Source organism: Fopius arisanus, unplaced genomic scaffold (genome assembly GCF_000806365.1).
Source record: "Fopius arisanus strain USDA-PBARC FA_bdor unplaced genomic scaffold, ASM80636v1 scaffold00031, whole genome shotgun sequence".
Lineage (NCBI taxonomy): Eukaryota > Metazoa > Arthropoda > Insecta > Hymenoptera > Braconidae > Fopius > Fopius arisanus.
In genome coordinates, this window is record NW_011887770.1 from 1,135,794 (window position 1) to 1,158,885 (window position 23,092).

At 39.2% G+C, this 23,092-nt stretch overlaps 7 protein-coding genes and 1 long non-coding RNA gene across 11 annotated transcripts in view; 5 read left to right on the forward strand and 3 right to left on the reverse strand.

The window, feature by feature from the left end:
• LOC105265725 (uncharacterized) overlaps positions 1-23,092 on the reverse strand; it is a 77,946-nt gene that overhangs the window by 21,838 nt on the left and 33,016 nt on the right. The window lies entirely within an intron of this gene.
• On the forward strand, positions 46-2,916 carry Nmt (N-myristoyl transferase). The gene is made up of 7 exons (XM_011303380.1): positions 46-133; positions 640-869; positions 980-1,190; positions 1,263-1,379; positions 1,617-1,968; positions 2,041-2,304; positions 2,401-2,916. Exons 1-7 carry the CDS (start codon positions 57-59, stop codon positions 2,557-2,559), a joined length of 1,410 nt encoding a protein of 469 aa, XP_011301682.1. The 5' UTR covers positions 46-56; the 3' UTR covers positions 2,560-2,916.
• LOC105265723 (hyaluronidase-like) lies at positions 3,667-6,539 on the forward strand. Of its 2 annotated transcripts, none has more exons than XM_011303378.1 (6): positions 3,667-4,217; positions 4,958-5,024; positions 5,084-5,319; positions 5,426-5,849; positions 5,985-6,189; positions 6,267-6,539. In XM_011303378.1, exons 2-6 carry the CDS (start codon positions 4,966-4,968, stop codon positions 6,501-6,503), a joined length of 1,161 nt encoding a protein of 386 aa, XP_011301680.1. In that variant the 5' UTR covers positions 3,667-4,217; positions 4,958-4,965; the 3' UTR covers positions 6,504-6,539. The 2 variants fall into 2 exon arrangements, with proteins under 2 accessions (XP_011301680.1, XP_011301681.1); XM_011303379.1 differs by having other exon boundaries at positions 4,961-5,024.
• On the forward strand, positions 7,619-9,714 carry LOC105265721 (uncharacterized). Its single transcript, XM_011303377.1, has 4 exons — positions 7,619-7,748; positions 7,831-8,085; positions 8,184-8,465; positions 8,559-9,714. Exons 1-4 carry the CDS (start codon positions 7,647-7,649, stop codon positions 9,501-9,503), a joined length of 1,584 nt encoding a protein of 527 aa, XP_011301679.1. The 5' UTR covers positions 7,619-7,646; the 3' UTR covers positions 9,504-9,714.
• On the forward strand, positions 9,947-13,548 carry fl(2)d (female lethal d). The gene is made up of 6 exons (XM_011303376.1): positions 9,947-10,127; positions 10,525-10,886; positions 11,677-11,801; positions 11,897-12,075; positions 12,162-12,316; positions 12,411-13,548. Exons 2-6 carry the CDS (start codon positions 10,667-10,669, stop codon positions 13,067-13,069), a joined length of 1,338 nt encoding a protein of 445 aa, XP_011301678.1. The 5' UTR covers positions 9,947-10,127; positions 10,525-10,666; the 3' UTR covers positions 13,070-13,548.
• PIP4K (phosphatidylinositol 5-phosphate 4-kinase) lies at positions 13,695-22,013 on the forward strand. 3 transcript variants are annotated; one of them, XR_892094.1, is made up of 7 exons: positions 13,695-14,195; positions 14,506-14,603; positions 15,133-15,243; positions 15,486-15,707; positions 16,476-16,614; positions 16,690-17,806; positions 21,925-22,013. XR_892094.1 is itself a non-coding variant. In XM_011303374.1 (6 exons), the coding sequence occupies exons 1-6, from the start codon at positions 14,058-14,060 to the stop codon at positions 17,491-17,493; spliced, it is 1,512 nt and encodes a 503-aa protein (XP_011301676.1). In that variant the 5' UTR covers positions 13,695-14,057; the 3' UTR covers positions 17,494-18,668. The 3 variants fall into 3 exon arrangements, 2 of the variants coding, with proteins under 2 accessions (XP_011301676.1, XP_011301677.1); XM_011303374.1 differs by lacking the exon at positions 21,925-22,013 and having other exon boundaries at positions 16,690-18,668; XM_011303375.1 differs by lacking the exons at positions 15,486-15,707; positions 21,925-22,013 and having other exon boundaries at positions 16,690-18,668.
• pav (pavarotti) lies at positions 17,795-21,600 on the reverse strand. Its single transcript, XM_011303373.1, has 2 exons — positions 21,439-21,600; positions 17,795-21,297 (listed from the first exon to the last, which is right to left on the reverse strand). Exons 1-2 carry the CDS (start codon positions 21,447-21,449, stop codon positions 18,783-18,785), a joined length of 2,526 nt encoding a protein of 841 aa, XP_011301675.1. The 5' UTR covers positions 21,450-21,600; the 3' UTR covers positions 17,795-18,782.
• Positions 21,857-22,623, reverse strand: LOC105265717 (CDGSH iron-sulfur domain-containing protein 3, mitochondrial). The gene is made up of 2 exons (XM_011303372.1): positions 22,451-22,623; positions 21,857-22,270 (listed from the first exon to the last, which is right to left on the reverse strand). Exons 1-2 carry the CDS (start codon positions 22,514-22,516, stop codon positions 21,911-21,913), a joined length of 426 nt encoding a protein of 141 aa, XP_011301674.1. The 5' UTR covers positions 22,517-22,623; the 3' UTR covers positions 21,857-21,910.

Here is a 23,092-nt window from a genome sequence, read left to right on the forward strand (position 1 = left end):
GAACCGAGCCTCTACTTTAGTCAATCCTCTTTGGGCCATTGCCTGTCTATATTAAAATGGCGGACAAAAGTCGAGTGTTGGATCGTGACGAAAAAACTTTGGAGAATCATGAGAAGGAAGGAAAAAGTAAAAGGTGAGAATTTCATAGAAAAATATATTACCATATTTCTCATCATAATTGAAATTCTCTCGATCGAGAATTGATAACAATTGGCACTTTTCGGCGGTGAGATTGTCTCCACCCGGCATTGCCCATTAATTTTAACCACGAGCAATTTTATTTTTCGGAGTCTCTCTATATTACGCAAAAATGTAATCATTAGTCGACTGGAATTTATCGTCTGCTTCCTGAAAATTAATCTCGTTTTCTGGATAATCAATTTAATTGGGCACTCATGCAATTACATGACGTTCCCCTTTGGACTCCGGCGGGTAATTTCAATTTTCAATTTTTTGTGTTACTTCTTTCACTATTTCTCCTCTCTGGAGGTTTTTATGGATTAATTCCGCATTAGTTGCCCGCCATTCTGTTATTGTCGTTCAACAATTTTATGATGATTTACTAACGCAATTTAGCTAGGCTCTTGGCTTTGGAAAGATTTTTGGGAGATTCAACTTTTTCACGAAATTGTTTCGCAGTGCAAAAAAAAGAGAGGGAAAAAAGAGGAATCAGCCGTCGACTTCCTCAAAAGAGAACAATGAATTAGTCCCAGTGGATGGCGAAGTGCCTGGTGCATGCAACATCACAATAAAGGAGATTGAATTGGCAATGGAAGTGTTTAAAATGCAACTGAAGCCAGCCAAGACACAGGAGGAGGCAATGCAAAAGGCTTATCAATTTTGGAGCACTCAGCCGGTTCCCAAAATGGGTAAAGTACATTTATTAAATTACTTCCCTTGAAAACCTGACCTTCAAATTCGGAAACAGTGCGAAAATTGAATTTGGGGTGATTATTAATCTTGTAATTAAATACTGCAGATGAGAAAATAGTTGTGAATGAGCCGATTGAACAGAACAAAACGTCCATCAGGCCAGAGCCCTACTCTTTGCCCGACGGCTTCCAGTGGGATAACCTTCATCTGGACGATCCTCTAGTCCTCGCCGAGGTCTACACGTTATTGAGTGAAAATTACGTAGAAGACGACGATGCCATGTTCAGATTTGATTATCCCCAGGATTTTCTCAAATGGTAAATGGAATGAATTATCATTTAATTTGAATTAAAATGGAAATTGAAAAAAATGAAAACAACGATTTTCAGGGCCCTGCAGCCTCCAGGCTGGTGCGAAGAATGGCACTGTGGGGTTCGTGTGATAAAAAGTGGCCGTTTAGTTGGATTTATATCCGCAATTCCTGCGACTTTACGCGTCTACGATCAGTAAGTATACAATAAAATTTTTATCAATTTGAAACGTGAATTTGCAATAAAAAGATGTGTCGATAAATCTTTCTAAAAGACCTCATCAGGAATTTAAATCGTCAATTCGACTCCTCTCATTCCCACTCGTTATCAATCTCGGAGGAAATTTCCACTGAATCCTCCATTTTCCGAGACAATTTCTCAATATTCGAGGACTTATTAGATTAACGTAAAGAAGGATCTTCTGATTTTCAGCTCGCAAAAGATGGTGGAAATAAATTTTCTCTGCGTTCACAAGAAATTGCGCTCGAAACGAGTTGCCCCGGTGTTAATTCGCGAGATAACTAGGCGAGTCAATCTCTTGGGAATATTCCAGGCTGTCTACACTGCTGGTGTCATTCTACCAAAGCCCATAGCTACATGTCGCTACTGGCATCGTTCCCTCAATCCAAAGAAACTCATTGAGATCAAATTTTCACATTTGTCGAGGAATATGACGATGCAGAGGACACTCAAGTTTTATAAACTCCCTGAACATCCAAAAGTGCCTGGATTTAGGAAGCTCGAGGCTGGAGACGCACCTCAAGCATTTAAATTACTCAACGAGGTAAACTAATTAATTTATATTCCTGTCTCCGTTTATTGAAATTTACTGGAATTTTTTTTTTCTTTAATCAAGTATCTAGAAAAGTTTGATTTGGCGCCGATTTTTAATGAAGAGGAGTTTCGCCACTGGTTTACGCCCCATAATGGGATAATAAACAGTTTTGTAGTGGAGAATGACGGAAAAATCACGGATTTGGTGAGTTATTACACTCTACCGAGCTCGGTGATGCACCACCAGACGCACAAGACACTGAAAGCAGCTTACAGTTTCTACAATGTCTCGACGAAAACACCCTGGATTGAGCTCATGACTGATGCCCTCATTTCAGCGAGAAATGTGAGTGATTAATTAATTCAAACAGACTAATCCTAGTCGAATTCCTTAGGAAAGCTCATATAACTCAAAGGAATCTTAATCCATTGATAATTGCAGTTGGGTTTCGATGTGTTCAATGCACTCGATTTAATGGACAACAAGGCATTCCTGGAGGCCTTAAAATTCGGTATTGGCGATGGAAACCTACAATACTACCTCTACAACTGGCGCTGCCCCAGCATGACACCCAACAAAATCGGTCTCGTCCTCCAGTAACTCGACAAGTGAAAAATAAAAAAAAAACCAACGAGTCCTGCTTTTTTTTACTGCAAAAACGTGAGTCCAGTCGAGCCTGGGGATTTCAGTGGCTTGAGAAAGTGGCAAACGTGAGGATTTCAATGGACTATTGAAAAATATACTGAAATAGAAACGAGGGGAGATTATTTGCTTCGTAGCAAAGACGAAACTCATTTTAACCGATTAATAGAGGTTATTATTCATTTTCATTTTGATTTATATATTTTCCCGGGATTCGCCATTTTGTCTGCCATTCTATTCAAAATTCTGCCAAATAACGAAATAATTGAAACTGGATGATTCATTAGGACGTTAATAAATGGAGAATACAAATCAGATGACGTGTGAAACAAAATTATCCTTGCATTCATTTATGGTCGAATGTTTTGTCAAATGACGGAAAAAATTTTGATTTTCATCAGCGAGTGTTACGAATTCCACGGACACATGTCACGGGTGGTCATTAAGCGATTGATAAAATATCACACAACATTTTATGTAGCTGACAAGGTCCCTGACTGATGCGATAAAGTCAGGAAGGGGGGGACTGAGAAACCCAAAACTCCAATGATCCCCTGAGGTAGTCACGTCAGTCGTTATCATTTTCCCCTTCGTCACATGTACGATATCACCAAATACCCTCGGGATTCACCTAACCTAGAGTGGGAGGCGAGACAATCTTTGCCAAAATGGACTTGACCCTCGAGAACGTTAATCTCTCTCGAGAGGGAGAGGGGGTGCACCTGCACTGCTAATTGCACCGAGTATTTATGCTTTTAAGGCCGTGTCTACGATACCTTTGGGACGAAGGCTGAAAAGCTTATCTCTAAGGTTGCAGGTAGGTGAGGCCTTCGGGGTCTTTGTTCGTACGAGGCACTGAATTTGACTTAAGGATATCCAAGTTTATAGTAGCCCGGGATGAGTCACGTTATAGATTTAACCGTTTACTATCACCGAATTTGCCAGTGGCAGTGAATGTTCACGAGTCAAATCAAATTACTTGTTTAAACCATAGGTCAATATTGTGGGTAAAATCCATACAATATGATATTGCACGATAACTTGACTCAGGTCAATTCACCTACACGACTTGATCAATCGCCTTTAATATCTCGAGTCGTATCAAGTGATTTGATATCGAGGGTCAAGTGAAAAAACCAGTTACCAGTCCGACTCCTTCACCCACATGGCTATTACCTCAACGACACCTATATCGATTCGATTCGATCCATACGATTTGACCCGAGTGGACAATTCTCATGATTCACACACGAATGGACGTCAATGCGCCCATCTCTCACACCATCCTAGGCGTAATGCCCGAGTAACATTGCCCTTTCGCAATTAAAATCCCGAGATGAACGTGAATGAAAAATAAATTGTCCCGCGGAAACAGAATTGTCCAGCCCGGAGGAAAGAGTTGTGTGATAACAAAAGCAGTTGGAGTTGCCTCGGATACCCTCCACTCGGTGAGAGCGATGGGCACGAGGACAGACCTAGAGTGGGAAGACAATAAATAACGAAATACCGAGGCAATATATATACTCGTGTACCTTCACGTGAATTTCAGTTGTTACATTGTTGACAATGGGACTGCGGTGAAGTCGAAGTATTTCAACACGTCCTGTTCACTCGAGGTGATTAGCGTTGCAAAATCATTAATAATTATTTTCGCTGCCAAAAAGCAGATTAATCTACATTTTCAAAAATATTGACGCCAATAAAATTCGATTTTTCATTTTAAAATAATTACAAAATATTGTCACAATTAGATAATTAATTATAAAAAGCCGCGGATTTATTCATTTTATTAATGTCAACTGAAATTCAGTGAGTTACTGAATTTTTTCTACGATTTGAAAAAAAAACCGGTTTTTCATGTTCACCGAATGAATTGCCTCGAATAACAATCGAATTAGGGCATGGAAAATTTATTCTAATGCTTTCCTAATCAAGTTGCAAGATTGTGAGAGTACCTCAATTGCTTGTAGAATCCCACAAGTGTCATACCATTTCAAAATACACAATCGTTATCTTGATTGAAAACATCTGAATACATCATTTGAAAAGCCAAATTAATTTACAAAAATATATTACGTCGCTAGGCCGGCAGAATGTTTTCCAGCGAGTGTGTTTAGATTCCTCGACTTCATCTCGAGCTGTAATTAATCGTCATAAAAGTTCTTTACGGCCGAGTGACGAACAATATTAAAGAATTTTTATGGCACTTCTATTGATAGCACCGTCATAAAAGAATTTGAAAACCGAGAAAGGGAGAACGAACCGAAAGAGAATGGCTAATTCATTATTAATGATGTCTAAAAAATGCAACTACCCACTGATTATGAATTACTATGAATTTATAATTTTTATGTAGCAGCTGATATGTACAAAATTGTGTTGTTCCTGTTGACCCTCACCCCGATAGAATCGACCTTGCCCAGGTAAATTTCTCACCTTGTCGTTATCAACTAGGAGATTAACGCGCGAATAATTATTTCAGCATTAGCAATATTTTTTTTGGCAATGGAAGCACTGAGAAAAATTTCGCAGCCCCAGGTGACTACAAAGTTTATTGGAATGTTCCTACATTCATGTGTCACAAGTATGGAATGAATTTTGAAGAGGTCCAGAATGATTACGGAATCATTCAAAACAAGAATGATAAGTTCCGAGGGGAGAAAATGGCCATTATATACGATCCGGGGTCGTTTCCGGCTATTCTCAAGAGTTCTAACGGTAAGATCGCATTAATTTTCAATATCAATAAATGGAGTCACGATCCGGAGATCGATTTTTCGCCCTGATAACGGCGATTGATTTGATTTGATTGTACGTTTGTCAGGATCGATGTACCTGAGAAATGGTGGAGTGCCCCAGGAGGGTGACCTCCAGAAGCACTTGGATCTATTCAAAATCCACGTGAATGAGCAATTATCCGATAATTTCGAGGGGGTGGCTGTGATTGACTTCGAGAGCTGGCGGCCGATTTACCGGCAAAACTGGGCGTCTCTGGCACCCTATCGAGACCTTTCTGTGTCGATCGAGCGGAAAAGACACCCCTGGTGGAGTGTCAAAAGCATCAACGAGATGGCCATCAGGAGGTTCGAGGAAGCTGGAAGAATTTTCATGGAGGAAACGATAAAAACGGCGAAATTATTGAGACCTAGGGCCTCCTGGGGGTATTACGCCTATCCGTATTGCTTCAATTTGACACCTCGGCAGAGAAATTGGAAGTGCGACGAGAATGTCAAAAAAGATAATGACCGGTAAGATAGTCTTTTTGAAAAAAATATTACCGAATTCTCTATCAAATCTCTGAAATAATTCTTTCATTTTTATCACGAAAGTTCAACTTTAGAGTGCGGGAAATAATTTTTTAATTATTCTTTCAATTTCTCGAGGATTTCCTGGTTGTGGAAGCTTGAGGATATTCTCTTCCCCTCGGTATACATCAGATCAACGCTAACAGTCAACGAAAAAAAAGGATTGATTGTCGGAAGACTTCAGGAGTCTCGAAGGATCATCGAGAAATATTCCCTGTCTTCAGTCATTTTACCGTACTTTTGGTATAAGTATCGCGATAATAGTAATAATTTTCTCTCGGAGGTGAGTGGAACGGCTCCGATAATATTTCACCTGAATTGATCATTTCGATTATCCAGTTTGATTTTATTACTGTTCAGATTGATGTAGAAGGTGTATTCCATGTCATGGCGACAAATGGAGCAGCCGGACATGTAATATGGGGGAGTTCAAACGATTTCACGTCCAAACAAAAGTGCGAGGAATTTAGGAATTACTTGAAGAATATCCTGGGACCTGCGGTATTACAAGTAACAACATTTTTCGCTGCACTCAACGACGAAGACAAGAATCTACTTATCAATGAACAAATTCCGTTAGATGTAACCGAAATATAAATGAAAAATGATAAATGAAAAATGAATTAATTAATAAAAAACGAAATTTTGTATTGAAGACTTCTGTTCAATTTCTTAATGACTGACTATGCGTTTTTTTTTGCTCTCTGGAAAAATATCGGATGAGTGCTATAAGTTACATTATTATATTTATCCGTAAATAATACTCGGGTGACTCAATTGCATAAACCTGTCCAGTGGCAAGGGCGTAATATTGTATGATAGATTTTATGAGGACACGTTCAGGAAAAAATCGAGGGACTTCTGAATAAAATAGCGAGAGCTGCAGAAAAATTCACACATCTAGTTTATTCCCGAGTCGTTCGATAATTTCAGCGGAAAATGTTGGGAGTGAAATTCGTGGTGGTCCTTGCAGTTGTGGGGTAAGTGAATTTATATTGATATATTGATTCAGGATTTTTTTGAGGGACTGATTGTTGAGAGTTTTTTTTTTATTGCGGGCATTCGTCAGAAATGTCTGCCATATTGCATCCGCAAGTGCTATTCGAATACCTTCGATGCTTCAGATGTCAGAGTCAGGACAACCAGGAGAAGCCACAGGTAAATCATTTTAACCAATTAATCATTGATCTAGGGAATCGCTGAATTATTTAATTATTCTCTCGTCCGTTTCAATCGTTAATATTCGATTCCTCTGTTTAAATATACGTGAATATAAATTATTTTATACAACAGGAATGGAATATCCTGATTTCAATCGACCTGGGTCATACGATCCTGATTTGGCCAGAATTCCTGACAACATCCTGAAGCTGTCATAATTATAATTATAATTGAATAATTGAATAATTGAATAATTGAATAATTTTCTGTGGATCACCTGTTACGATCCAGATTCCGTGTTATCCACTCAAGTATGTGTACAAGAAAAAAAAATGCACTTGAAATTTAATAAATTGGAAATTCGAATTTGAATTCTCCCGAATTTTTCACTTATCGACATTTTTCCGAGTACTTATTTCTCACCCTCGATAATGGAGAGATTCTTCCGTTCGTCACGATCACCGACTATAGAATAGCGGGGAAATGAAACGAAATCCTCAATTCAAAATGTAAACACTCAAAATGTAAGCGCTGGCAAGGTGAGAAAATAATTGACAAGGTTTCAGTTGTCGCATCAAAATGGACGTGACTGGTCCCATTGAGCATTCAATAGCCTCGGGCAAAGTGAAACACAGATTTTTCCAGTGGGCAACCAAGTGGTGTTACGGAAATGTCGAGCAGGTGAAAAAAAAAATGGGAATAATCACTGAATTTTTCTAACAACAATGAGATAATTGGAGGGAATATTTGGATTTAATTTAAGGATATGGAGAAACCCGATGTACCTGGCATCGTGTGCCTCTTGCAGGCGTTGGGCTGCCAATTGCGAGAGTACGAAATAAATAATAAATCGGGAGATCAGAAGAGTAATTTAATGAGCATTATTCTGGAGTGTGGAACATCGGGGATGAGGGCTGTCCTTGAATTGGATGACGTTGATTGCAAATGCTTGAAGCAAGAGGATGCCAAAGATGCGTCCCTCTGGAGCGTCAGTGGAACAGCTCCCACTGGCAGTTTGGTAAAAATTTTCTAAATAGATCGGGAGGAATTCCAATGCAGCGCTAGATTTTTTTTTTCTAATGAAAAATTTCACGGTCTCTTCTATAAATTTAACAGGACAGCATCAATAAATTCGAAGATACTGGGAGCAATCTTCTTCCTCCGGTATCTCGAGACGATAGGGCAATGATGAGAGACATTCTTCATCATCTTCTCAATACGATAAACACCAGAAGGGACATCAATCAGAACAGAGACTCTACCCTGAATTTAAGTATTGCTAAAAATGATGATTTACGATCGCCGATTGATAAATCCGAGTCATTCACACGTTCGTTTACACAGCCAGAAATTTATCGCGTGAGGGAGGGAAAGTGTGGGATGAGGACTTCACCTCAGGTACTATCGTCTTCTCTAAATTAATGAATTAATTAATTCAATGTGGAACACAATGAATTAATTAATTCATTGAAATATACAATTGCCTTTCAGATCTCTTTTATCGATAGAAGAATTTCGATGAGTGCCCAGAATATCAGAAAGATTCCCCTGATGACGAAGAGAGGTGCAACCCCAGAGACAACTCCAACGAGTGCGTTCCCCCGTCAGAAAACCTGGGACCTAGACACAAAAGGAGATGCAGAACCTCGTCCCTCACCTCCGAAGATATCGAGTTCACCTGTTGTTTTGGGTGATCTCTGCAGTTCACTGGGACAGGTCTCCCTCCAGAGTGAAGACGAGAATGTCAGTCTGGCCGAGTGTCTGAAGAGAATAAAATACTACGCGGAGAAGGCTCAGAACTCGTATGGGATTATTTCCCCAGGGCCAGGGAAGAATAAAGTATTTCTAAAGCCATCGGGAAGATCTGGAGTGAGTCCAGGTCGTGTGAACTCGAGGCCAAGCTCTGTCTGTTCGAGTCCAGGACTTCTCTCCGCAAAATCCACCATTCAAAAACCACTCGCACGTCGTAGTATCGGAGCTCCTCTGCCCTCCAAACAATTATCAATCCCCAAGACAACACCGACAAAACTTCCACCTCGCAGGAAGAGCGTCAGTAATTCCTCGCAGATGGGAAATAAATTGATAGTTGTTAATTCTCAGCGAAATCCCAGTATGTTAAAGAGAGTTGCGAATAAAGCCACCCCGTCAACCAGCACCACTTCTCTATCGAGTAATGACTCGCGAGTTCTTCTATCAGCGAAGCGAAGGATTTCACCGGATCCTAAGGCTCAGGTTCCTCTTCCTAAAGGAATTTCACAACTCAAGATATTGACGCCTAAGCCTCCAGGAGTCAATCGATCCCTCAGCGCACTTTCTGCTGGCAGTTCAGGGCAAAAGGGTAATACTCCTGATGCATCCACCAGGAGTCTGTCCCCGAATCCTATGGCGAGGAAAAATGCAGCAGGAGCATCCAGTATCGCGAGAAAAGGCAAATAAGTTGCTCTTGAAATTTATTCCTCGGTTGAAGTAATTATTATTAAACTTTTCGTTCATTTTTGTCTCGTTTTTTTTTTGTATTTAGGTTTGAATGAATTGATTTAAATTATTGTTCACGATTTAATTAGGTGTTCATCCAGGAATCGATATTGTTCCCACGATTGATTGAAAATTTGTACATCGCATGCGAAAAAGAGTTAATTTTTTATATCACGTGAAATATGAAATATTATGTAATTGTTGATAATAAAGATAAATTGAATTTTATTGAAGGAGTTGTTTCCGTTTTTGCGATTAGAATGGGAAAGAGTTAATGTTATTTGGGTTAATGGATAATTGAAATTCCCGCCTTGTGGAGCGCAAACGCAGGTAAAACTTTGTCCATTGGTGGATTTAATAATGAAATGGGCCAATGGAGTTGAGATCCAGGGGGTAAGAACCGATTGCTTCAGTCCAGTGGCTAACGATGTGTCGTGTGTCGTGATAAATCCCTCCGGCGTGTATAAACACACTATTTTCCAAGTAATAAACAATTAAATTCCCCCTTAAATGATCCCTGAAATGTTCTGTGCATCGAGGTGGATTGATTCGATCAATGTACGTTCCTGAGCACAAAAATAACAGGTGAATAACCAGATACTCCATTGCAGTCCAACATAGCCGGAACTCCAATAAAAAAAAAATCAAAGCGAACTGTTAAAAGTATTCAGCAAAGTTCCACTAATTGCATACGATAATTACCATCGATTCAGTGACTTCTTCGATAATCAATGATTGTTCAAGAGAGTAATAATAAATAAATAATCGCCATATGATGCCAAATCTACACTCTGCGTGTATTGTGCACCGCCATCTTGAAATCATGGCATTTTATATTTAATGGGTCGAATTCCATTTCTCTAGAATTTTCTTCAATCATCGAGGAAGTCACGATTTTTTATGATTTTTTAAGGAAATAATTTTGGTATCACTTTGATGATTTTTTTAGTTGGTGGAGATTTATGGATTTTCATGTTTTCAGGTCAGAATTGCTCAAGTTCTGAGGATATTGCACTCAGGACAGGAGAGAGAAAAGCTGATATTACCCAGTTATTGTAAAGTCAGAGTGAAAAAATAATAAAGAACTTTGGTAAATAGGGGAGAAGTAAAGTGATTGAGTAATAATGGCAGAGGAGGGTGTGGAGGTGAAGCAAGTGGGTCCCTCATCACCTAGAAGTCCACAAGTGCAAAAACCACCTAGTCCTAGATCACCCAGGCACAGCAGGAGAATAAAATTAACTGATCAGCAGTTGGAGACAACAGCTAAAGAGGAATTGGCAGCCAAGTGGCGTGAACAGGACTTGTATATCGAGTGTCTTGAGGCACAATCGGCAGCCCAGGAAGGTACTGACTAAAGACTAGAACGAGGGGCTGATTACCTCGTTCTCAGAAACAATAATTAACATTAAAGAAATCAATTTTTTTTTTAAGTTGAAAGAGAAAGAAACATTTCGAGAGTTGCGTTAGGAACGAGTTGGTTAGAGACTTTAAGATGTTTTAAATTTATGGAGAGACAGATGAGATTTGTTTATTCATTATTGAATTATTCATGATGTTGTTTAGATTAATGATTCTAGGATTAAGATTTGCGAGGGATTTAATTGTGAAGTTATCGTGATTTGCTCAAGTGATCAGTGAAATTGTGATGGTTTTCTGGTCAATTCTGTGGGGGTTTTGAGTGGAAAATGGAAAATTTTGAGTGGAATTCGCGTGAAGTGATTGTGAGGTGATTCAAATGGTTATTTGATGGGAGGATCATTTTTTTTCTGTGGGGGAAAATGTGATTTTCATTGGGGGATTATCTGCAGTTCTCCATCGCTGGTGAATTTACGAGGGAATTGACTGTTTCGCACATTTGCTTATTTTCGTTATAAAAATAGCCGAGTGTGCTGAACAGCTCGAATTAAAAAAAAAACGGAACTAGAGCCTGAGTCTAATTATTTCAAATGATCGATTAAAATCGTTGATTTTTCTGATTTGGGAAATGGATGATTTTTCGGAGATCTGTGGAGGTTTTTTGAGGAACATTCGACGCAGGTGGACTCTCTGAATGATAATTTTGTTAATGTTATTCTGGGTGTGAGGGCATTTTCATTGTTAACGATTTTTCGTTTTTCTAAATTTGATTATTCAGGGGAGTTGGCGAGTTTGAGAGAGTCCGAGGAGAAATATCGACAGCAGTATGGAGAGGCGTCACACAGGGAGAAAATACTCGTCAGAAGACTGGCTTCCAAGGAGCAGGAGTTACAGGAATATGTGGTAAATTAATTAATTAATTAATTCTCGAAGAAAACTGCTCATAAATCACCTCTCCAATCTTGAATTCATTTTCCGACGATTCGAATGAATTTCAGAATCAAATAGCGACAATGAAAGCCGCTCAATCGCCGTCCGCCTCATCTCTACGATCGACGTTATTGGATCCAGCTGTCAATATATTAATTCAAAGATTGCGACAGGAGTTAATAACGACGAAAGCCAAGCTAGAAGACACACAGAATGAATTGAGCGCTTGGAAATTCACCCCTGACAGGTAGCCACATCGTTTCTTTCGGGGATAAAATAATTCCACGATCCGCATCGAATCAATCACCACGGTTGAATGACTTTTATTTTCAGCAATACCGGAAAGAGACTGATGGCTAAATGCAGGCTTCTCTATCAAGAGAATGAGGAGCTTGGCAGGATGATAGCTAGTGGAAGAATAGCGAAATTGGAGGGAGAGCTGGCACTGCAGAAGAGTTTCAGTGAGGAAGTGAAAAAATCTCAATCTGGTGAGTTGTCGAGAGGAATCAAGATAAATTGTTAATTTATGTTGACTAATTCTGCAGAAATTTCAATTGTGAAATCGGAATTATTTTCTTGCAGAGCTCGATGAATTCCTTCAGGATCTCGATGAGGACGTGGAGGGAATGCAGAGTACAATATATTTTCTGCAACAAGAATTACGAAAAGCTCGTGAGTCTGTGACTCTGTTGCAACAGGAAAATGCCTCCCTTAAATCAACGAGTGATCAGAATCTATCGAATGGTCTTTCCCCCCACACTCCACCCCTCAAAAAGGAGGAGGATAACGACGAAGTTAAAAGTGAAATGAATGATATAAAATTGGATAATGAGAGTGGTGATGGGTGTAAAATTGGTGCAAGAACTCCACCGTTGGTCGATGATACGTCGACAATTGATAAATTACCAACAAATATTGATAACAATGATGATAGTTCGAGTGATTCGGCAGCATTAATTATCAAAGTTGATAATGAAGATTTGACAGATCGTGAGTATGATGATGATGATGATAAAACCAAAAAGAAAGCGTTTAGGACTAAATGTGGTAATGCCAATGGTGATGAGATTAAAATACGGTGTAGAGACAGAACTAAGAGGGATAATCGTGACGAGAGTGATGATGATAGAGTTCAAATTAAGAAGAAAAAAAAATGTGACAATTCGATGGAGTTTAATGATGCCGATGATGATGCCATTGTTATTACTAATGGTGAAACCTTGCCGAGTGATCCTGAATGAATTTTTCTATTTATCATTAACAGAACTTGAATTTTTTTTTACATAATAAAGAAATAATTAACAATTTCGTAAGGAAATCATTGACTTTTCGTGAAATATGAGTTTGAAGTTTGATGATGATCATCGTGTAAATTTATAAATAAATAATTGATATTGAATATTGATTGAACTACTTGTGTATGTACGAAAAAAAAAATTTATAGATATATATTATTATATAAATACCAGAGAAATGAACAAAATAAATAAGAAGTATTGCGAATTTAATTCTAAGGAATTTTCTAAATTCAAAGTTTCTCAAGTGAAGGAGGAAACGTACTAGTTCTTTTCGAAATTTCTACCCTTCCGTTGTGTATTATTTTTTATGGAACAAGTGTACAAATCGCGGAAAATAAAAGAATTACATAATTTTGACAGATTATTTGAACAAAATGTGTAATTATAAAAGAATAAAGAAAACCAGCAATTATTGTTTTATATGAAGATAAATAAAGCTTTGTTATTTCACTTAAAAATCCGAAAATTCCCGCTTCCATTTAAATTCCCTCCATCTTGGATTTATCGACGTTTCCTATGAGCTGCGCAGTTTCCTTTTTCCCCTTCGCCATTTTTAAAGGGCCAAATACTCAGTGGCCGATCGACTGTCGAACTGCGCGGTCCGGTAATTTTTTTTCCGAATAATTCCAATTAAAAAAAAAAACCACCCGAACATATCAAGAGGAATTATTCACAAACTATCATTGAGAGAATCGAATAATACCGATCGGCGATTGCCCCATGAAAATCCAATAATCAATTTCAATTGGTGCACTAGTGGAAACGTCGATGGCGTAATCGAATTTACCCCCTGGATTGTTTATCAGAACATTTTTTAAGTGTAAAGAGGAGACGTTGGGGTTAAGAGCCCCAGGGGATCGATAATTTTGGTGACAGAGTTTGAGGTGATAGAGACTTGATCGAGTGGTTAAATTGTTTGTAATTTTTCACTATGTCCGGAATTCCGCATATGTCCGGAGGGCTCTCCAAACTCAAGAAGAAGCACTTTCGTGTCAAGCACCAAAAGGTCAAGCTTTTTCGTGCCAATGAGCCACTCCTCAGTGTTTTCATGTGGGGAGTTAATCACACGGTAGGATACATTTGCTTTTTAATTTTTATTTTTGAGATTGAAAGGCCCTGGGGTTATAGACGCTATTGTTGAGTCATGGAACTGTCAACAATGGAGTTGAAAGTGTTTCTATCAAATCGCCGATATCTCGAAATAAAACGATGCGATTTAAATGACTCATGCATCACTTGTAACCCGGAAAAAATACATCCGAAAGGAAGATAAAACCGGAAATTTCACTCTGCCTATTTCGATATATTGACGATTGATCTTGATTGATTATTACGAATTTTTCTTTTCAATTTTGAGGGATTCCTTATAATTTTTACAGATTAATGAACTGAGCCATGTGAATATTCCTGTGATGCTTCTACCCGATGATTTCAGGGCTTACAGCAAACTCAAAGTTGATAATCACCTCTTCAACAAGTAAGACAATTGTTATAATCTGGGAATTCGTGATGAAAGAATATAACAACCACAAGAGAGGAAAAAAAGTCATTGAGGCTTATCAATTCACCCCGAACTCATGCACGTCAATATCCAATATCCGAAATATTATTATTATTATTGATTCAGCTTAAAAATAAATTCATCGTAGAGAAGGTAAACAATGGTGGGCCGGTGTAACACGAAAATTCAACGTCTGGCAGAGCAAGTTCATTTTAATTCTAAATATACCACCGTTTTTGTACTCGTATGCCAGTTACTGGCACGTAATACCAGAATCAGTCGTTGTAAATCTAACAATTGTATCCCTCATCTAAATCAACTGAATAGCCCGATGGGGAGAATCCAACGAAACTCTTTATCTATTCAGATGCCAAATCCACACGTTTAATCCCCATGTCCTATAACTTCCTTTGGCAGGTGTATCTGCCAGAGGAATAAATAGTTAATCCATCTGATTTATTATCCCTCGATCGATTAAACTCAACCAGAATTTGCATTTTTACAGGGAAAACATGCCATCACACTTTAAAATAAAGGAATACTGTCCTCTAGTGTTTCGAAATTTGCGCGAGAGATTTGGAATCGATGATTTGGACTACAAGGAATCGATGACAAGGTGAGATAATCGATCACTGGTCTTTATATATGAGGAAGAATGTATTTGGTCTGAGAAAAAAAAGTTGAGCTCCTCACAGGAAAGAGAAGAGTTGAAATTTTTTTTTCTTCTCTCGTAGCTATTGAATTATAACTTTCCACTGTCAATATTCATATGTTCTTCCTACAATTGCCGGTGTCCTTGGAGCGAATGTATCCCAATAAAGAGAAAAAATTAAGAAGACAAAAATATGTATATACTAGATGTCGTGCATTTAATCCTTCGCGTCTCAAGCGACGTTCAAGAATAACTGATAAACGAGAATTGTCCACAACCAACGAGGTATCCATCAAACAACGACAAATGGTACAACGTTCTGCCACTGTTCCTACGATAAATGTAACAACACCGGGAAATAATGCGTCTAAATTACTGAATATAAATAAGCCACATCGTACCTACAGTTTTAAACCAAAACGCCTGAGGTTAGAGCTTTTGTTTCTTCATTACTGCCAATTTATTCATTCAATTATTTTCCTTTACCATCACATTATATTTTTTTTACGTGTGGCTAACGAAATGAATAATTGCAATAAACACAACTAAAATGAAAATTATTCATCACTTGATTAATCGAGAAGACTTGTGATTAATTTTGATGATAATGAGGAATTTTTCAAATCGTATTATCCGTTTCACCAATTCACTCCTGAGTTACCCATCCGATTTTTTTCAAGTAAAAACAATAAAAAACAGAAGGATTTTCTGCACGGAGTACTAACACTACGATCACGTTTATACCTAGACTAGAAAACTTGCATATAATTATTGTAACACGCCCACAGCCACGCGACCATAAATCAACTCATAATTATGAAGGGAAAAAATCCAATAATGTTGGAGTGAGGAGACATATCAAACGTTATAAAAAAATTTTATAATTCGATAGAGAAGAAACACATGGTATCACGTATTAAAAACAGTGGAGAGCACCTGGATACTCATTTGGAGTCCTTGATGGATCAGCAAATGCTTTCGCTTGTTCATTATTTAATCACATGCAAACATCGATTCGTGTGATTTGTGTGTTATTTTATTGTACCCGCTGTTCACATCCACTTCATCCACTTTCATTCTCACATCGATGATATCATCGGTCATCTCGTAAACAAATCGATACTCAACGCTTTATCCTGTCATTATTGTGTCACCGGGGTAATCCTCGATTTTTCAGACTGAACATTTGATTTTAGGTCACAGCCAACGCTGGATGATTCGTCGGGGAAAAGTGGAGCCAAGTTCTATCAGTCTTATGACAAATTATTTATTATAAAGACAATGACGAGTGAGGAGGTGGAGAGAATGCACTCGTTCCTCAAACATTACCATCCAGTAAGAAATTATTCTAGGAATTTTGGGAAGATGTATTTTTTTTTCATGAGAATTACATGAAAATTTTGCTTCCAGTACATAGTGGAGAGGCATGGAAAAACCCTTCTACCCCAATACCTGGGAATGTATCGACTAACAGTGGATGGAGTTGAGCACTATGTAGTGGCTATTCGAAATGTATTCTCAAATCACTTGACGACGCACAAGAAATTCGACCTGAAGGGTTCAACAGTGGATCGAGAGGCCTCAGACAAGGAAAAAGAGAAGGATCTTCCCACGTACAAAGACAACGATTTTGTCAAGGATGGAATGAAGATTTACATCGGTGAGGAGGCGAAATCGAAGCTCATAGAGACCCTAACAGCAGACGTGGATTTTCTGACGAGGCTTCACCTGATGGATTATTCACTTCTCCTTGGGCTTCACGATTGCGCGAGGGCAGAGCAAGAGAACAGGGAAAGGGCTGAGAGGGAGGAGGACGAAGAGAATCACGATGACGAGGATGACAGTGAGTCTGGCAGTGGATTGGACTCGAGGGGGCCTGTTGACAGACTCTGGGGATGGTCCGGGGTCACTGGAATGACAACACCTCCAGAGTCACCCCATGCTGCCCTCATGAGGGATGCTAGTCTCCAGTATGATGATGCCATCATTCCAGAGCTCGATATTTACGCTATTCCCAGCAAGGAAGGTGCACCCAATAAAGAGATATACTTTCTCGCGATTATTGATGTTCTAACGCATTATGGAGTGAGAAAGCAAGCTGCTAAGGCAGCGAAAACTGTTAAATACGGGGCTAATGTCGATGGAATTTCCACCTGTGATCCTGAACAGTATGGGAAGAGGTTCATCGAGTTCATGAGTAAAGCTATCGAGTAAGGGAGACCGAGGGGATGTCTTGCGTGAGAGTGATGAGTCGGTGTTTTGCCATTTAATCACTGAATTAATGATTGGTCGAGGTGTTATCATTGGCCATCAAATGCTTATCTCATGTTCTCACTGATAACCACGAGTTTCTTCACATTCACACGAGGAACGAATAACAATTTCCGTATTTGCTCTTGTGATTAATGTTCTTTTTTAGCTTTGAGTGTTAAACACTTGGTGGAAAGGGAATAAATTGATGATTGGTGTGAGAGAATTGTTTGAGAGCCGAAAAGACAAAGAGATTTTGGAACAAATCAATGATACAGTAAGAATTAATGTTATGACCTTTGAAATTATTGAGAAAAAAAAAGAAACTATTAATCATAGCTATTATCGATAATCATTTTTTTATAATTCATGAGAAGTAAAATCGATAAATGCCCCAACTTAATATAAAATTTATTTTTTAAAGAGTTAATGTGAAAACACTATCTAGTCCTCAATTTTTATTTCGCGTCTAATTAATTCTTCTTGCAGTTCTTATTTTTTTTTTTCTATTGTTCTCTTCGAAATTGTTATCATCCGGAGAATTCAAGGACAACATTTGGTTGTGTGTTTAAAACACAGAAAAATAATTGATAAAATATTCAGATGTAAGGAAAAATGCGAAAATACGCTCAATCGTTTCTATTTTGCGTCCTAGAGTTAAGAAATTGAATTAAGAAATTTTATCATTTTTGTTTTTCTAACGTCCACCTTTTTTGTACGAAAAACTTTATTCACTCTTTGCTTATCCATATCAACGGTTGCGAGTCCTATTATTTTTGCTGTTAAAAAGAGAGATGAAAATATCAACAACTGTCTTTTTATTTTTCACCTATTTACACGAAGTAATGAAAAAAATTTCAATTGAAATGATATACTCCACTAAAGGACTACTTCAGCGACAATACGACCCCTCAATTTTTCACGATAACCACGGAGACACAGTTGAAACAAAACCAAATCGAAAGATTTCTTTCAATAAACTAAAAATTCGAAAAATGTCGTAAGATAAATAAATTGTTGTATATATATTCAGTATTCAGTCGTTAATATTCCGGCTCGACTGCCCAGGAATTCTAGTAATTAACGAATAAAAAAACTGAAAGAAGACATGAAGATAATAAAGGAAATTACGAATTAAATAATGATTAATTTATTTTTGTAAATATTATTACAAACAGTTATCAAATGTCGTTAAGCACAAATTAATGGACTAATTAATGGTAAAACCATCGATAAAATGAAGAATTCGTGAGTTAATTAAAAACTCTGGGTCTCTTACTATCGCCATTCTCCTCAGTTGTTCTCTCATCCCCGTTGACTCCACTCCTCTTTCTCCTGGCAGTTGGGGACATCTGTTTAAGGCACTCAACATCATTGAATACGACTTGAGCCCCTCCTCCACTTGTGGGCACAATATCTCCCTTATAAAGTTTTGTCTCCAGTTCGCCATCGGTGTCCTGTTCCTGGGCGATCAAACAATACTTGGAGGCGCCATCAGTAATCTCTTTGGGATCCGTGAGTTTACTGATGCTTCTTCTCCTCCTCATGAGAGGCTGTAGAACAGTACCAATAGGTACCAATGCCCCAGGTCTGTGATCCACCCAGCGATCAGCACTCTGACTCCTCCTGTGTCTCAAATTGGACACAGGTACTTTGTCCCTCCTCGATCTGCCATCAGCAGCAGCAATCTTCCCAGAGACAGTCTCAGGTATCCTCTCCTCCCTCTCCATCTCCACAGGCGCAATAATATTCCCGTCATCGTCGAGGATTTTCTTGACGAGCCTCAGCCTATCCTCAGTGGCTTTCGTCTGGCTCTGCATCCTGAGCCTCTGCTGTCTCAATTTTATCTCAAGCTCTTTATTCATTTTATCCGTCTCCTGCTGCATTTTTGTATTGAACCTCTGCTTCACTTTTTGCTTCTCAATGAGCCTCTGATTGAGACATACATCTTTGTCTTTCAACTCCACCTGCAGCTTTGTAATTGTCTCATTAGCAGTATTGAGTTTTCTCAGGAGACTGTCAATCTGACTCTCAGTTTTGTACACATGTTCCTCGAGGGTAGTAAGTTTCTTCTTCTGCTGACAGTTTGCTGCCTTCAGCGAGGCATTCTCAACCTTGAATGTCATATTCTCCTGTTCGAGACCATGCAGCATCTTCCTGAAGTCGTTCTGCTTGGTCTCTAGATCAGAACTGAGCAAATTCCTCCTGGCAATTCTGTGCTCCAAAAATCTCATGAGAGTTGTAATTATCTCGTCCTGATGGGGATTATTGACCTCCAGAGGAGGAAAGGGTCCACCCAGTGAATAAACAAGCCCCAAGTCAAGATCGATATTCGCAGCCTCAGGTCTCCCCATATTCTCCAATCGGCTCCTAGCCTCCTTGAATATTTTATTAGCCTGTCTCCTCCCCGGTGTAAACCCAAGCTCGATCTTGGGTACAGTGGGGCGAGCAACCTGAACCTCCTGCGTCATCTCAGCGAACTTCATCACCTGAATTGTCTCATCATAATCATCGGACCGTGGATTAACGCACACAATCATCCTGACTCTGCCCTCTCCATCGAAATAATTCTTGAAGAGGTGTGTGAGTTTTGAGTCCCTGTATGGGACAATCTTGTTCGATCCAGAGGTCTGATTTTCCCGGAGGATCTCCAGGCAAGATCTAAGCGTCATCAACGAATTATTGATGTTGCCAGCCTCCCTGAGACGTTGTCCAGTGTTCTTGGTCCGGTTGGTCCTTTCTGAGCCAGCCAGATCCACCAGAGACAGCTGAGATATAGAAATCAATCTCTTATCATCGACAACGTTTTCTCCCTGGCTGTCCAGGGGTCCTTGAACCAGTCTAATTGTGAAAACCGAGTGAGACCTCGAGGATTCAGCATTAAGTGCAGTATGAGCCACTCTCCTCTTTCTCTGACCTCTCCTGAACGCCTCGAAGGCATCCTCAGAGCTCTTCACCTCGATCTGCGTCACCATGTGAACGTACATGTTCTTGTTGCCATCCTCCCTGAGTATTTTTGACTGCAGAGTCTTCCCCTTAGGCTCCTCCTCGTCCAGGAGATCGTACACGGAATTATTGTATATCTCAACGTAACTTATGAAAACAGCGTAGACGCTGTCCTCATCCACAGGAAGTGAATGAGATTCGTCTGGAGACCGAGGAAGTGGGGGGTTGCTGTCTGTATCACTGTCCTGACGTCTGTATTTCGTTTTCTGGGGTCTGGGGGTCGTCAGACCTGCATGCAGCTCTGACTGTCGATCTAGCATGGCGTCTGTTTCACTTTGGACCTCGAACGAGTTGAATGGGTCAGGCTTGAAGACAAATTTCTTGGCTTGATACGAGGAGATGCTGTTGAAGAGGACGTCCAGGCATCTGGGCATTATGCCAGAGTTACCATTCTCTCCTGTCATCGTGAAGGTCTTGCCTGAGCCTGTTACACCGTAGGTGAAGAGCAGTGCATTTTTCGAGGCGATGAGGTTCTCCACGAGGGGAAGGGCCACGTCGCTGAAGATTTCTTGTTGACTGATGTCTGGTGTGAAGACTTTTGTGAAAACTGTCTGGATTTCTTTTGTGGTCGAGCGAAAATTCGTGGAGGATTCTGGAGGCGTTATCAGAATTGTCGTTGGGGAGATTACATTCATGCAGGAGATGTCCGAAGGACTCTGCACGGGACGTACTCTGCAATATACCTGGACTGGATCTTTTGAGTGAGGAACTTGAAAACGAGGGCGAGCTGGTTTTCGCGCTGACAGCGGAGGCTTTGGACGACTGGAAGTGAAAAAAATTTATTTTAAAAATAAAAGGGAAAAGTGAAAAACACCTCCAGCAATCGGTGAGCGGGAGTTCACGAATGTCAAGTCTATCTAACCTGCGATATTTCTAGTGCATCGAGGAAATAAATTTACTTACGATGACTTCATTATTGCAGAGCTCCTCTTGATATTTGGGGAATTATCACAGAACGTCCAGTTCACTCGTAGAATAATAAAAGAAAATATTTTCTCGAAAAATGACAGACTCGTACGAGGAGATTTGACGGTTGGAAATGCGTTGGCAACAGACGCGTTTTCCGGGTTCTTGTGTTTGAAAATTTCAGTGAGAGGGGATGTCTCACCAATTAGAAATGCACTGACGAGGCAAGTGTTGTACGCATGTGCGGACGTAACGCGGGATTTTTGAAATTCTATTCCAAAATTTTTAATCATTACCCACAGGCTGTAATAAATTTTATATATATATGAATATATATAAAATCAATGGGTGATTAATGAAATAATTGGATTTCATTAAAAAATCATATTTCGATGAAATGAGTAGAGAAAAATTATATTTTTTCATTTGAATTTATTTACAGTAATCAATTTTCGTAACTCGTTACATATTATTTGATTTTAGCTTGAATATCTTCCCTCAGATGTGTGCCATCGCAGAAGGGTCTATTAGACGTCTGCTTACAGTTGCAGAGCCAGTACTCTTTGGTCTCCTTGACCTGGAACCGCAGGGGCCTCATTTTGATCTTGAGGAAGATGTTCTTGTGGGTGCCATCGCAGAGGGGTTGACCCTTGCTCTGACCACAGGTGCACCAGGAGTACTTCCTACCCCCCTCAAGCCTCAGCTTGAAGGGTTTTTTATCATAAACTTTTCCTTTATCCGGTTGGTACTGAGCACTGAATAATCCCTCCAGCTCATTCCTGGGAATCTCAGGCTCAGATTTCTTCGACTTTGTCGAATATCTGGATAGCTTGAATTATTAAGAAAAAAATCAAATGCAATGGTATGAATTAAAAAAAAATTACAGCTACATAAAATAAATTAAATTCAATGAGGTGGTGATAAACTCAAATAATGCGAGTAAATATGCAGAGCTGAGTGAAATTTTGTGAGGTGAATCAAGAGATCTGAAGTAATTGAAAATACTTACCGTCTGGCTATAGGCAATTTTCCCACGAATTGACCGAGAGATCTTGATCAGAGGTGACACAATCATCGTGATAATGAATATTAAATGGAGGAATTCTTCGTCGAGAATTTGCACTTTGTTGATAGTCTTGAAGACCTCTTGGAGGTTAGGAGGCCACTGTCACGTGGGTGGGGATAGTGGGGGTTTAATTATTTGAAATCGATAGATAACACCGAAATTGCAAAACCCGGACAGATGTTTGATCTCGAATTTTTCCATTTTTTCAGGATTAAATGAAATGCAACTTATCTTCATGCACAAATGCACAATTTTCATTCATCGCTCGGCGGTCACTTCAAAGAGTTTAATTATCTATTTTCTTATCATCTGTTGATTTTGGTAATGGGGGAGATTGTGATCAACGAAATGCGGATTTTCAGACTAATTTTCTCTTTCGTTAAATTGATTCTAATCTGAATTATCGAATAATTTCACTGGAAAAGCACTCTGCCCTTTTTTTCACTGAATCGAGAATCGATAAACACTCCTCAATAATAATTACATGGAATTACCGCAATGTGGGAGTTGAAATAATATTCCATCAATTTCTGGGAAATATTTTTTCGAATCAAATTACAGAATCGGGATTTGTAAGGAAATTCT